This window comes from Tenrec ecaudatus, chromosome 2, assembly GCF_050624435.1.
Source record: "Tenrec ecaudatus isolate mTenEca1 chromosome 2, mTenEca1.hap1, whole genome shotgun sequence".
Classification (NCBI taxonomy): Eukaryota; Metazoa; Chordata; class Mammalia; order Afrosoricida; family Tenrecidae; genus Tenrec; species Tenrec ecaudatus.
This window is the reverse complement of record NC_134531.1, coordinates 40,374,160-40,388,458: the sequence shown is the minus strand read 5'-3', so window position 1 is coordinate 40,388,458 and position 14,299 is coordinate 40,374,160. Positions and strand designations below refer to the sequence as shown.

At 41.1% G+C, this 14,299-nt stretch overlaps 1 protein-coding gene across 1 annotated transcript in view; it reads left to right on the top strand.

Annotated features, from left to right (window-relative positions):
• PLCXD3 (phosphatidylinositol specific phospholipase C X domain containing 3) overlaps positions 1-12,886 on the top strand; it is a 235,152-nt gene extending 222,266 nt beyond the window's left edge. The window contains exon 3 of the mRNA XM_075543014.1: positions 12,733-12,886. Within this exon, the coding sequence (XP_075399129.1) occupies positions 12,733-12,886 (154 nt within the window). The remainder of the gene's footprint in view (positions 1-12,732) is intronic.
• The last annotated feature ends 1,413 nt before the right edge of the window (positions 12,887-14,299 follow it).

Below are 14,299 nucleotides of genomic sequence, written 5' to 3'. Positions count from 1 at the left end.
TATTCTTCTCCAGCACCACCATCCAAACGTAGCCATTCTTCTTCAGTCTTCTTCACTGTCCGACGTTCACATGTGTACATTAATGAGTCAGGCATGCATTAGCCTTCAAAGTAACCCTCTTGCTTTTCAATAGACCATGTGCAGCAGGCCTGCCCTATATAATGTGTCTTTTGAACTCTTTACTGCTGCTTTTGTGAGCATTGATTGTGAATCCAAGCAAGACAGGCTCCTAGATAAATTCAGCTTTTTCTCTCTGTATAATGATGCTGCCTATTGGTCCCATTGTGAGGAGTCTGGTCTTTCTTCTCTATATTGAGTGGTCATCCATACCAAAGGCTGCAGGCCTTGACTTCATCAGCAAGTGCTTCAGGTGATCCTCACTGTCAGCAAACAAGGTTACATCATCTACTCATCTCAGGTTGTTAATAAGTCTTTTTCCAATCCTGGTGACACATTCTTCTTCATGTAAACAAGCATCACTGGTTATTTTCTCAGTATATAGATTGGATACGTATGGTGAGAGCATATAATCCTGATGCACATTTGCTGCTTTTAAACTATGAAATATTTGCTTGTTCTGGCCCACAACTGTCTTTTGATCCTAATCAAAGGTCTGTATTCCTAGTCTTCTCTGGAATATCCAGAGTTTGTTATGATTCACAAAATCAAATGCCTTGGCATAGTCAACAAAACACAAGAAGTTAGCATCTCTCTGGTATTCTTGGCTTTCAGCCAAGAGCTGTCTTACATCAGCAATGATATCTCATGGTCCATACTGAATCCACTCGGAACCTCTTGAGCTCTTGGTCAATGTACTGCTGAGATGCTTGTGGATGCTCTTCAGGAAAAGGTTACTTCCATGGAGTATCAGTGAGACTTTTCTTAGGAATGAGTACAAAGACGGATCTCTTTTAGTTAGTTGGCAAAGTAACTGTCTTTCAAATATTAGCATAGACAAATAAATGTTTCCAGTGCTTCCTCAGCTTCCTGAAACATTTCACTTGGTATTAATCCATTTCTGGAGCCTTTTTTTTTTTTTTTTTTGGCTAATGCTTTCCACGTGGCTTCCAATTCTTCTTTCAGCACATTTCGTTCTTGTTCATATTCTACCTTCTGAAATACTGGGATGTTGGCGCAGTGACTCTGGGTTCTTTCTATCTTCTTTTGAAGATCCCTGCATCATTCAGTATTTTCCCCAAAGAACCTTTCAGTTTTGCAACTCGAGGCTTGAATTATTGTTTTCTTGAGTTATTTCAGTTTCAGATATGCTGAGCATGTTCTTCTGTTTTGGTTTTCTAACTCTAGGTCTTTGCACATTTGATTATGTTTGTCTTCTCAACAGGCTGCTTTTCTCTTGGAATCCAGAAACTGTAGTTGGCATATGGTACAGTTTGGCCTTTGCAGTATGATTCCTTATTTTTAAAAAGCATTTAGGCCCTGATAGAAACAGGTACAGAAACTGATCGTCTCAATGTATCAAGGTCAGTCGGTTATGTGTAATGCATAAAGAACAGGTTCTCAACCACATTTGATGGGATAAATTGAGATAGTGCCTAGGCCATGTCTTAAATAATAAACAATTTAGTTGGGTTAAGAAAAATATAAGAGGAAAAAATGGTGATGAAAAATGACTGAAAAATACACAGAAAAAAAAAGGAAACCAAAAGGTGTATTCTTGGGGAAACACAAGCATTTCAGTGCTATTAGAGAACAGCTTAGCAGGCTAATGGTAGCAATAAATGAGGCTGAAAAGGTGTCCGTGCAAGAGGGAATGGTGGGGAAAGCACAATGAGACGTAAATAGATCAATACTATATACTAATACATGGTATTTACTTACCATGACTCTACGAAAATAGTTGTTGTTGTTATGTGCTATCAAGTCAGTTTATAGTAATCCTGTGTACAACAGAATGCAAACACTGCCTGGTCCTGCCACATCCTCACAATTTTTCTTAGATTTGAACCCCCCATTGCAGCCACTGTGTCAATTCATGTCGTAGAGGGTCTTCCGCTTTTTCATTGACCCTCCACTTTACCAAGCACGGTGTCTTCTCCAGGGACTGGTATCTCTTGACAACATTGCTGAAGTGTGTGAGACAAAGTCTCACCATCCTTGCTTCTAAGGAGCATTCCGTCTGTGGTTTTTCCAAGACAGATGTGATGTTCTTTTGGCAGTCCATGGTACTTTCAATAATCTGCATCAGCCCCTTATCGAAATGCATTGCTTTTTCTTCAGTTTTTCTTATTCAATGTCCACCTTTCACATGCACATGAGGCAAAGGAGAAGGCCTTGGCTTTGGTCAGGTTCACCTTAGTCTTCAATGTCTGCTTTGGTGTTGTCCTAACTGTAGGCCTTTGCACACGTGATTATATTTGAGTTTGTCTTTGAATATGCTGCTTTCCTGTTTGAATTCACATGGTTTTTGTAAATACGCATGGTCTGTGCTAGTGTGTCTCCAAAGTCACAGCCCTGAGCACCCCAAGGACCACGCTTCTACTCCGCAGCTGATAAGGTTGATTCCTGAGATGGAAGTAACATGCTGGCAGTTAGATTTCCATCTTGTTGTTTTTACTACATTATATAAGTTTAATATATTGTTTACTTACACTGTTGTTATTGTTGGTTGAGATTGCATTGGTTCCACCTGATGATGGCTCCCGTAGGTTCAGAGTATAACTGTGCCATAGAATTTCTAAGAAGGGACTTTTTCAAGGAAAAATGCAAGGCCTTCCTTCCCAGTCATTTCTGGGCGAGCTGGAACAGCCAACCTTTTAGCTCAAGCACGTATCCACGTGCCCTACACAGGGACCTCTATGTGTGCAGCCTGTGGCGCTCTGTCCTGCAAAGTGTTTGTTTTGTGGTGAGACAGTACTTTCAGGTACATTTGATCAAGAGTGTTCTGACGATAGGGTGAAAAAATCACTACAGGATCTGTGGTCAAATGTCTCCATGAAGTAGATGGGGAAGGGCTGACCTGAAGGACGGATGTAGGGAATCATCGATGAGCTCACTGTCTTCTGCTGTTGTTAACTGTCCTGGAGTCAATTCCGACCCTCTGCGACCCTGTGGGCAACAGAGGGACACCCTGCCCAGTCCTGCACCATCCTGACAATTGTTCCTCTGCCTGAGCCCCTGGTTGTAGCCACTGTGTACCTCCCGGAGGGCCTTCCACTGTTCGGCGGCCCCTTTACTAAATATCTTCAACAAGCCTACAATACATGTTTGTTGAATGAATTAATGAATGATTACAAAACTATAATTCATCTGATTTGTCTTATACTATGAATACTTTTGGATTGAGCCAAAATTTCATTACCATTAAAATAGGTCTTTCAATTTGCTCAAATTATCTGTCAAGCACTAAATGAAATCAGGGACTTTTAGTTTCATTTGAAATTATGCCTCTTCAACACAAACATTACCCCTAAATAGACAAAAATTGGTTCTTGAAGGTGGAGATAAAATGAAGATAATTATTCTTTCTATACCAAAGTAAAAGATATAGAAATCAGACATAGATAGATACAAGGATAAGTAAAAATTAGTTATAAAATCACAGAGATCTTTATTGAACAAAATTATCAAACTGTGATGCTATTATTTCTTGACATATCTTTCATCTACATCTACACATCTAAAAATGAATTTAAAAATCATTTTATCAGGGGCTTTTACAGATCTTTTTATCTTTTACAGATATTCCATATGTCTACACATTTCTGAAGGTAGTGTTTCTATCTCTCTAACCCTTTCCTGAAGAATCCCATGATCTTTAATTGGAGACTCAGATCCTGTTTCTTTTCAATGTTCATTGAGACCTGGGAACAAAACAAAATCTGAAAGAAGATCAGGGCAGGAGGGTAGGTGGAGTACGGGTTCCCATCAACATTCTCATTAGACTGCCTTTGCTATCCTTGACGAATGAGCAGGTGCATTGATTGTCATGATGGGGCTGGAGAAAGTTTCTCGGCGTAACTTTCCTAGACTTTTCATAAGTTTTCAATTTTCTTCTACTTCTTCCTAATAAGCCCTTATGAGAGTCCTTCAATACATTTTATCAACCCCCTCAAAATAGTCACTATAACTTTCTCTGCTGACCTCTCTGTCTTGAACTTAATTAATTCAACCGATCATCTTGGAGGCTCCTGTTTTGATTGGATCTTATTTTTGAAGTTGACCTAACAAGATTAAGACTAGCATATTACTGAAAGAATGTACTGTAGCCCTCCACTCATTGCCAACACATAGGTACACGTGTTTTGTTTAGATTAACTTGGGCATGCCTGATGTGGAACACTATCAACTATGTTTTTTTACTCACCCTCATGCATGGCCTGTAATAATACAATTTTCTCAAGGGAAAGAAGGCTAGGAAAATGATTGAAACATTAAAAGAGCAATGATAAGAAAAGGTTAAGGAATCCTACTCAAAATAATTATTGTATTTTCAGTATCATTTGCTAGTCTTAATCCAACACATTGAGTGTTCTTAAGACTTAAGACTGTCTGGGTATTTCAGATTTGACTTAACTTTATTGCTTGTTTTGTCTTTAGTACCATATTGATTTTAGCAAAATATGTCTGAACAGAAAATAAGAACTATTCCCTAGATTCCCAGAAATCATATTTTAAATGTAAAATTCATATTTCATCCAAAGACTACGTGTTATTTTAAAAGGATGTTTTATGAATCCTCCAAGCAATCCATTTTACATTGAAGCAGAAAAGGGATCTCTTCCCATTCAATTAACAATTCGTTGGTCTAAATTCAGGCCCAGGAATTTTAATCTGAGAAGAGTAGCGGCACAATCAGTTGAGCTACTGACTACTAATCAGAAGGTTGGAGATTGAAGCCTCAGGAGAAAAACCTGGCATTTTACTTTCAAAAGATCACCACTATTGGCAACCCAACACAGCAGGACTCCTCTCAGAGACAGACCAGGCTTTGTCATGAGTCAGATTTCACTCAATGGCAACTGATTTGCTTTGGATTCAGAGGGAATTTTTAGAGCAGTGTTTGTGAAGGTTATGGCTCGAGAGTGATTGCTCTGGAGCCTTCCAGAATCCAGTACCTCAAACGTCTGGTGAACTAAGTACTTAGTTGAGCTCAATATACAACTTGCTTGCCTTGGCCTTACCATGACTCTTACCCATCCTTCTCCACCCCACGTCTCATCACTCTGCTGAGTGAGCACAAGTCTTTCCAAGAGATGCGCTGCGGAAATATATTTGACGATATATCAGGTAAAGATGAATTTCAAAAATCTATAGCCAGTGGCAACACCTTAATAATTAGAACAAGAACCCAATGAAAAGTGGGCACAAGACATGAACAGACAATTTACTAAAGATAGCAAACCAGAAGCCACCAACCACATGGAGGAATGGTCTTGAGAAATGCAAATGAAATACAAGTTGTAAGAGACATGCAAACTAAAACAACAATGAGATACCACTTCCCATGGATGCTTTTAGCAGAATTCACATAAACAAGAAATAACAAGTTCTGGGAGCTGGGCGGATGGGATTGGAGGGGCGGGTGGTGGTGGGGTAGGTTGTGGAGAGACTAGGATGTTCATACATTGCTGGTGGGACTGCAGATTGGTCCACCACTATGGAAACAGTACGGTGCCTCCTTAAACAAGTGTGAACGGAAATCCCACAGGCCTCTGCAATCTCTCTACTCCGCATGTGTCACAGCTTATGCAGCTTATTGCAGCTCTTTCTATAATAGCAGAAATATGGAAGCCAGCCAGAAACCCCATCTGGGAAGGAATGGACAAACTCTGGATCTCCCAGTAAGCTTAAGCATCTCCAAAACACAATGATGAAAATGTCAATATCTTAAGACATGGAGGACATTGGCAGACATCACGTTCAGCAAAGTTAGTCAATCTTATAAAGATAAATACTCCATGACCCTTTATTATAAAGAAAAACCGGCTTTCCCACCAATGGAGAAGACTTTGAAGGCTATGATGAGACTGGATGTGATGGGGGTTGGATATGAGCTGGAGGGAATATGATCCAGTCACTCAGTAGATGTCATTTTATCTCTAATTCTTTCAAATTTTTAAACCGCTGCCCCTGCAGTCCAGGTCTCCGCAATCTCTAGCCTATGCTAGTGCCACAGCCCCCTGGTTGTGATCTTTGCCCACTGTCTGCCCATCTGTTTCATTTGTCTAGAGTCTACTACTTTATCCAATCATGGAGCTCGTCACAGTGTTTTCCTGGTTAACAGCTTTCCGTTACCCCCCGTTTCTTCAAAGCTCTCTATAATCTGGTTTGTTCCTACCTCTCCAACATCTTTTAAAATTTCCTTAAATTTTGTGACACAGCTTCTTTGACATTCTTAAACTCATTCGGTCTGCCTTTCTCTTGATCTATTCTTTCCCCCCATTTCTTCTTTTTCCACCTTTCTCTTCCCTTCCCACTCCTTCCTTCTCATCTGGGCATTCAATGTGTACCGGTCTCCTTTAGGCTTCCTGTGCTTACGCACAGTCAGTCGTTGGTCTCCAGTTTACCTGTTGTTTTCTCGTGGGACCATCACCTTCATCCCCTGTCCAATGACAGTAGGTTTCACTCCAGTTGGTTTCATAGGAAATTGCACATTTGTATTGATATGAGGGTAGAAAGCCTCTTCTTTCTCCTATGGGGTAGCTGATGGTTTCAAACTGCTAACAACGTAGTAAGCAGCCCAACACATCACGTCCACTGTGACACCAGAGCTCCCCGTAGCCTTCATTTGAGATGCTCTACAGCAGGGTTGGGACACTTTTTTTTCTGCCAAGTGCCACTTGGATATTTATAACCTCATTTGAGGGTCCCACTGGTCCCACATTTAATCACTGTAACTCACCCTGGATGTAACTGCTTCTCCTTGGTGAGGTGTACAGTGGTAGCGACTGATGATTTGGGTGAGGTGTGCGGTGGTTGCTAGTGACAATTTCAAATGCCTTCTATGGCCCTCAGCCACACGCCCCCACTCATGCAAGGCTCCATAGTTCACACCGAGATCTGTTAACTATCTCAGAGTCCTTACAACGGCCCGCAACAGGACTTTATCACTTTTCCTCCTGGTCCTTATGACCTTCCCTCCTATTACTCACTCCTTCTTTATCAACACGGGCATATTCTCCCCATAGATCCGTGGCACTAACTGGCATGCACTTCTGTGGCAATCTCAACAACTAGTGGATGAGGCACTAGAAACCCACATCACTAACTTCCTTGCCTCCTTTGCTTAAAGAGCCTTACTCAAAGAAATCTAAAAAATCACCTTAGGTTAAATGACATTCTGCCCCACTCCTCCAAACATGCATATTCCTAATTTTCCATTTTCTACTCCAATTTTAGCATATTACCTCATATCAAGATATGTAATTTGTTTATGATTATTCTTTATTGTCTCTCCATGGGGAAGAGTATTATTATTTTGTCTCTTTGATTCAATGAAAGTTTCTAAGTACCAGTAGTCATGATGGACTTAGAGTTGGTGCTTAGCATATGTGTTCCAAGCAATAACTTCTTTTTCCACTACATTAAAATTACCTTCCTTTCCTGCCTGCCCAACACTAGACTTTGAACTCCTGGAAGGCAGGAATTTATGCCTCTACACCTTTTTACAATATCTAGTATGGTTCTTGAGAATAGTAAGTTCATAATATATGTTTTCTAAGTTCATGTAACACTAATTAAACACTAATGACACTCTATCTAGGTAAAATAGGTGGGATAAACAATCTGGAGGAGCAAACAACGGGATCAATGGTTCTGGGGAGACACGGGAGAGGGGGAAAGAAGGGGGCAGTCAACCAACCCAGAGACAAGAGAACAACAGGTAATCTAAAATCAATAGTGAGGAAGGTATAGGATACCTGGTGGGGCTTGATCAAGGGCAATGTAGCCAAGAGGAATTATCCAAACCTGAATAAAGTCTGAACCTGATAGTAGGACAAGAGGAAAGTACAAGGAAATAGAGGAAAGAAATAGGAGGCAAAGGATTTTAAAAAGGTATAAATATAGGCATGTAAATATGTAAATATATTTATATATAATGATAGAGAAATAGATCTATGGGCATATATTTATATGTTAAGTATTAAGGTAGCAGACGAACACTGGACCTCTACTCAAGCACTCCCTCAATGCAAGAACACTTTGTTCTAATAATCTGGCATTCTGTGATGCGCACCTTCCTGATATGATTTCTGAAGACAAAATGGGTGCATAAGCAAATGTGGTGAAGAAAGCAGATGGTGCCTGGCTATCAAAAGATATAGTGTCTGGAGTTTTAAAGGTTTGAAGATAAACAAATGACCATCTAGCTGAGAAGGAACAAAGTCTCATGAAGGAAGCACACCAGCCTGTGTGATCATGAGGTGTCAATGGGATCAGGAACCAGGTATCAAAGACCCAGAACATATTGATGTGAATGAGGGGAGTGCAAAGTGGACATCCCAAAACCATCTGGAGACAATTGGACATCCCCTTACAGAAGGGTCATCAGGAAGAGATGAGCCAGTCAGGGTACCATATAGCACCAATGAAACAGACAACTTTCCTCTATGTCTTTAATGCTCCCCCCAACACACACTGTTAGGACCCCAATTCTCCCTTACAAATCTAGCTAGACCAGAGCATGTAGAGGGGTACAGATAAGAGCTGGAAAGATAGGAAATCCAGGACAGATAAACTCCTCAGGACCAATCATGAGAGTGGCGATACCAGGAGGGGAAGGGGAAGGTGGGGAGAGAAAGGGGATACCAATAAAAAGGATCAATATATAACCTCCTTCCAGGGGGAAAGACACCAGAAAAGTGGGGGAAGGAAGACAGTGGTTGGTGTAAGATATAAAAATATCATTTATAAATTATCAAGGTTTTTTTAGTGTGGCAAGGTGGGGGAAGTGGAGAATGAGCTGATAGGAAAATATTTTGAAAATATGATGGCAACATATGTGCAAATGTGCTTGATACAATGGATGGATGTAAGGGTTGCACTAAGGGTGGTGTGAGCCCCCAGTAAAGTGATTAAAAAAACAAAACACTAACGACAGAAGACCCAGAGGGAGGATATCAAGACCATCATACATGAAGAAAGCAATCGGTCATTAAAAAGACACAAAAGGAAATAAAAATAAAAGTAGATGTCAGAAAAGAATCTCAAAATTTCCCTTAATTGTAGAGTAGCTAAGACAAATGGAAGGAATAATGAGTTCTTGACCTGAACAGAAAATTTCAAAGGACAACTCCAGAATACAAAGTAAAATATTATAATCAAATGTGCACAGCCTAGAGTTAGAAAATTAAAATTGAAGTACGCAGTATATCTTAAATTTAAAGAACTCAAGAAAAAGTTCGAGCCTCAAGTTGCAATATTAAAAGATTCTCTGAGCAACATATTGAACTTTGCAGGAAGCGTCAAAATAAGATGGAAGAATGCAGTCGCTGTACCAACCCTTTCCAGAGGTCGCATGTGATCAAGAACCAGTGAGACTAAAAACAGGAGTACAAGCAGCACTGAAAACTTTAGCCATCATTGGAGATCCCCTCATAGAGCAGTTTAGGAGAGGAGACGGGTCAGTCAGGGTGCGAGGTAGTACCGATGAAGAACACAGCTTTCCCCCAGATCCTGGATGCTTCCTCCCCCCAACTACCATGATCCGAATTCTACCTTGCAGGGCTGGATAGGGCAGAGGTTGTACACTGGTGCATACGGGAGCTGGAGGCACAGGGAATCCAGGGTGGACGATACCTTCAGGACCAGGGTTGTGAGGGGCGATGCTGGGAGAGTGGAGGGTGAGTGGGTTGGAAAAGGGAACTGATTACAAGGATCCACATGTGACCTCCTCCCTGGGGGACGGACAACAGAAAAGGGGGTGAAGGGAGATGCCAGATAGGGCAAGATATGACAAAATAATAATTTAAAAATTATCAAGGGCTCAGGAGGGAGGGGGAAGGAGGGAGGGAGGGGAAAAAATGAGGACCTGATGCAAAGGGCTTGAGTGGAGAGCGAATGCTTCGAAAATGATGAGGGCAAAGATTGTACAGATTTGCTTTATACAATTGATGTGTGTATATGTATGGATTGTGATAACAGTTGTATGAGCCCCTAATAAAATGTAAAAAAAAAAAAAAGAAAAGAAAACTTTAGCCAAAAGCAAAGCTCCGGGAATTGATGAAATGCCAGATTCCTACAAGCAGATGAGGCACTGGGAGCACTCACTGGTCTGTGCCAGGAAATTTGGAAGACAGCTCCTTGGCTAATTGAGAGAAGAGATCCATGTTTGTATCCACTTCAAAGAAGGGTGAACCCACAGAATGTACAAATTATAGAACCATATCATGGATATCACATGCAAGTAAAATGTTGCTGACTATCTTCCAACAATGATTGCAGCAGTCCATTGACAGGGAGATGCCACAGGTTCGGGCTGGATTCAGAAGAGAGTGTAGATTGAGAGATACTATTGCTGAAGTCAGATAGCTCTTGGCTGAAAGCAGAGAATGACAAAAAAAATGTTTACTTGTGTTTTATTGACCATGCTAAGGCACTCAGCTGCTTGGATCTTAACAACTATGAATAGCCTTCAGAGGAATGGGAATTCGAGAACACTTCATTTGCTCACTCAGAGCCTGCACATGGATCAAGAGGCAGTTGTACAAACACAACAGGGGAATTGGGAGACAAAACAATATTGGGAATGTTGTGGGTCAAGGTTGTGCCTTCTCACCATATCTGTTCAGTCTATATGCTGAGCAAATAAATCATCAGAAAAGCTGGACTATGTGAAGAAGGATACGTCTTCAGGAATTGAGGAAGGTTTACTAATTACCTACAACCTGCAGATGATATAATTTTGCTTGCTGAAACTGAGGATCACCTGAAGACCTTGTTGATAAAGATTGCAGTCTTTAGTATGAATTACAATTCAATGCAAAGAGGAATAATATCCTCTCAACTGGACTGATAGGTAACATCATGATAAAAGATGGAATTTGTCAAGGAAGTTATCTTGCTTTGATCTACAATCAAATAATAATCGATAAATACTCAGAGAAGCAGCAGACAAGAGATCAATGACCCATTGCATTAGGTAAATCTACACGACTTCATGGGAAAGCAAGGATGTTACTTTGAGGTATCAGGTGTGCCTAACCCAAGTTATAATATTTTCAATTGCCTCAATATATATGAAAGTTTGACATTGAATAAGAAAAAGTGGATTAAAATAGATAAATGTGAATTATGGCTCTGGCTAGCAATATTAAAAGTAACATGGACTGCCAAAAAACAAACAGATCTTTCTTGGAATAAGTACAACCAAATGCTCTTTAGAGGCAAGGATGGTGAGACTTGGTCTAAGATGCTTTTGGCATTGTTTTAGGAGAGACCAGCCCCTAGAGAAGGACACCGTGCTTGTTAAAGTGGAGGGCGGGGCGAAAGAGAAAGACCGTGGACAAGATGGATTCACACAGTCGTCATGGAATGGGCTCAAACATAATCACAAATGTGAGGGTGTCGTGGCGCAGGACCCAAGGGCATTCGATCTGCTGTGCATAAGGCAGCGTGTCAGAACTGACTAACGCACCCAGCAAAACAGCACGCCCCTGTACATCATGCAAAGGCAGGATGTGAATGCAAAACTCTCTCAGTGGCGAAGCTTTACCATAAATTACCACAGCATCTGATATTGTGGTACTCATTTGGTTTAGAGAATCAATACCAGACTTATCCCAAAAGGCTGCAGATTAAAGAAGCTCCAAATGTCCAACTTTTCCAAGATGTTGTACACCTTCATTTTTCCATCATGACCCCCTTTAGGATATTCCCTCGTGTGCCAGGGCTCCGTGATTCACTGCAATGGCTCATAGAAACTCATGAAACCAAAAGGAGGTGTCTCACATGGATGTCGGTCATGTCAAGTCCCAAATATGCAGGTTAGGCAGAGACAGGCTAAATGAAGTGTCCAAAGTCAGAAGCCAAATGTGACTGAAAGTTAAATTAGATTTTATTGCTTCTACCAATTCTCAGTCAGTAAATGGAGGTTACAAAAAAAGAGAAGGTATTGGTGCAGATATTGATTTTGTTTCAGTGAACCACACCCCAGGGAAACGAAAACATGGTGATTTCAATCACACCCTCCATTAAAAACTACTACTACTAATAAACCTCACTGTCGTTGCATTGACTCTGACAGGCAGTGACCCCACAGAGGAGTGAAGAACTTCCCCTGTGGGGAAGAGCCTAGAACTTTCCTTGATTGTAGAAAGCCACATCATTCTCCCTCAGGGCGGGGGCTTCAAACTGCTGATCTTAGAGTCCAGTGAGTCCCCCACTCCACCTCCAGGGCTCCAGTAAAGTAGGTTCTAAAGATAGATCCCGCCCTCATTTTGTAACAGAATTACAAAATGCGACCATAAGCACAATCACAGAGGACAAAATCTGCAACAGAGCAAGAAATAAATTATGGCACACAAGACTAGGGCTAGAAGGACCTTATTAAGTAATTGATTACGTCTAAGAGATCGCCGACAATAAAAGCCCTAATGTGGATCAAGGTGATCAATATGTGTCCTGCAGAGTCTCTTTCCGGGTTATGCGTCCACCATTGTCTATTTGGCCTTTTTACCCTGCTCTCTATCTGTGGGGGGGAGATGGAAGGCATGGTTTGTTGAGAAAGGATGCTGCTTCCTCGGTGACCTCTCTTTTTCTTTCCTTCCTCAGAGCTCTTCCCGCCATGATGCAGTGGGTCCGAACGCAGAAGCCAGGCGAGAGTGGCATCAATATCGTCACTGCTGATTTTGTAGAACTGGGTGATTTTATCAGCATTGTCATCCAGCTCAACCATGTCTTTGAGGAAGGAGAAGTCGACACTTGATAGCGCCATTAGAAGTGTTCGTGAAGAAGATGGAGAAAACACATTGTATTAGGCACATTAGCTGATCTTCCTGTTCCACTGGGTCTCTGATGCATTCAGGGCTGGTAGTGGGTGGGAAAGGGGGGAAATCCATTTTTAGTGGCTATAGTCATAACTTGCATTACTATAAATATTTAATTTCCCATTTGGTGAGCAAATTGTACTTCTAGTGTTAGGGATTCAAAATGACCAGTGAATTTTGTTTTACAAAATTAGTCTTTGTAACGTATACATCATGAGTGTTCGCTTGATTGTGTTTTCGAGTTTCAGCCTAGGGCTCCTACATTGTCTAGATTCTCTAAGTGTCGCTCTCTGCTCCCTCCTTTGCTTGCTCTTTGCTGTATGGGACTCAAAATAATAGACTGCCTGCTAAGAAGTGCATTACTTTGTTGTGTTTAAGTCCACTTGCTTTGTGGAGTTTAGTAATATTCTGTGGTCACCTGTAATCAGACAATCGTAGCCTAACTTTTGGTCATAGGAAATAAGCTTCAAGTCAGTTTCTCTGTGTTTGTCATTTTGGAGGCCATATCGTTGATTTTTTGTGTTACGTGAAAAGAATCGTGTTTCACAGCACTTCTGTTTAAAGGCAGCTATAAATAAAAGTAAAAGCTTTTTTGGATGAAGTGTTAATGCCAACTTCATGGTGAAATGAAAATGAGGGCAGAGGCTGAGATGGATACCTGTGAATTCAGGAATCCCTTGCCCTGCAAGTGCAGAATGCATTTGATAAATCATAGCAAGGGAGCCCCAATCAGAAACCTTTGAAAGGAAATCAGAAACCTTTGAAAGTGGGTCTCTTGATTAAGAAGAAGAATAAGAGAAAGAAACAGGAATATAGAAGCTGAAGGACCTCTGTGCTCTCGTGTTGAATCGGGATTTCCAAATAAGTAATTTTGGAAATCATCAAGATTTGAGAAACACTTTTTGAGAAGCTTTGCTGGGCACTTTTGACAGGTGGTAAAAAAGAAGGATAGCCAAAGGAATTCCAGATCCTTCTTGCACTAAATGCGGCCTGGGTGGTTTGTGGAGTGCTGGCCGGGACTCGCTGCTTCTGGCTTCCATCCCACGTTTGCGCAGGACTAAGGCAGAGGCAAAAGTTTGACGAAAAGGCTCTGTGGCCTAATATTTGATTACCCAAGTGTATAAGGGAAATGATGATCAGAAAGCTTCACGCATCGCTTCTCCCTCGGCGGCGGCGTTGTAAATTCGACAATTCTAAAGTCGCCTCTAAAACAGCGCCGTAGCCCTCGCTTATGTGCCTCATAGGGATACTGCGAGGCATTTGAGGAAAATCTATACAAAATTTGGAAAACCTTGCAACTAGATATCATCATTTTATCTTCGTGTTTTTAGAAATAAATGAGCTCCTGAATA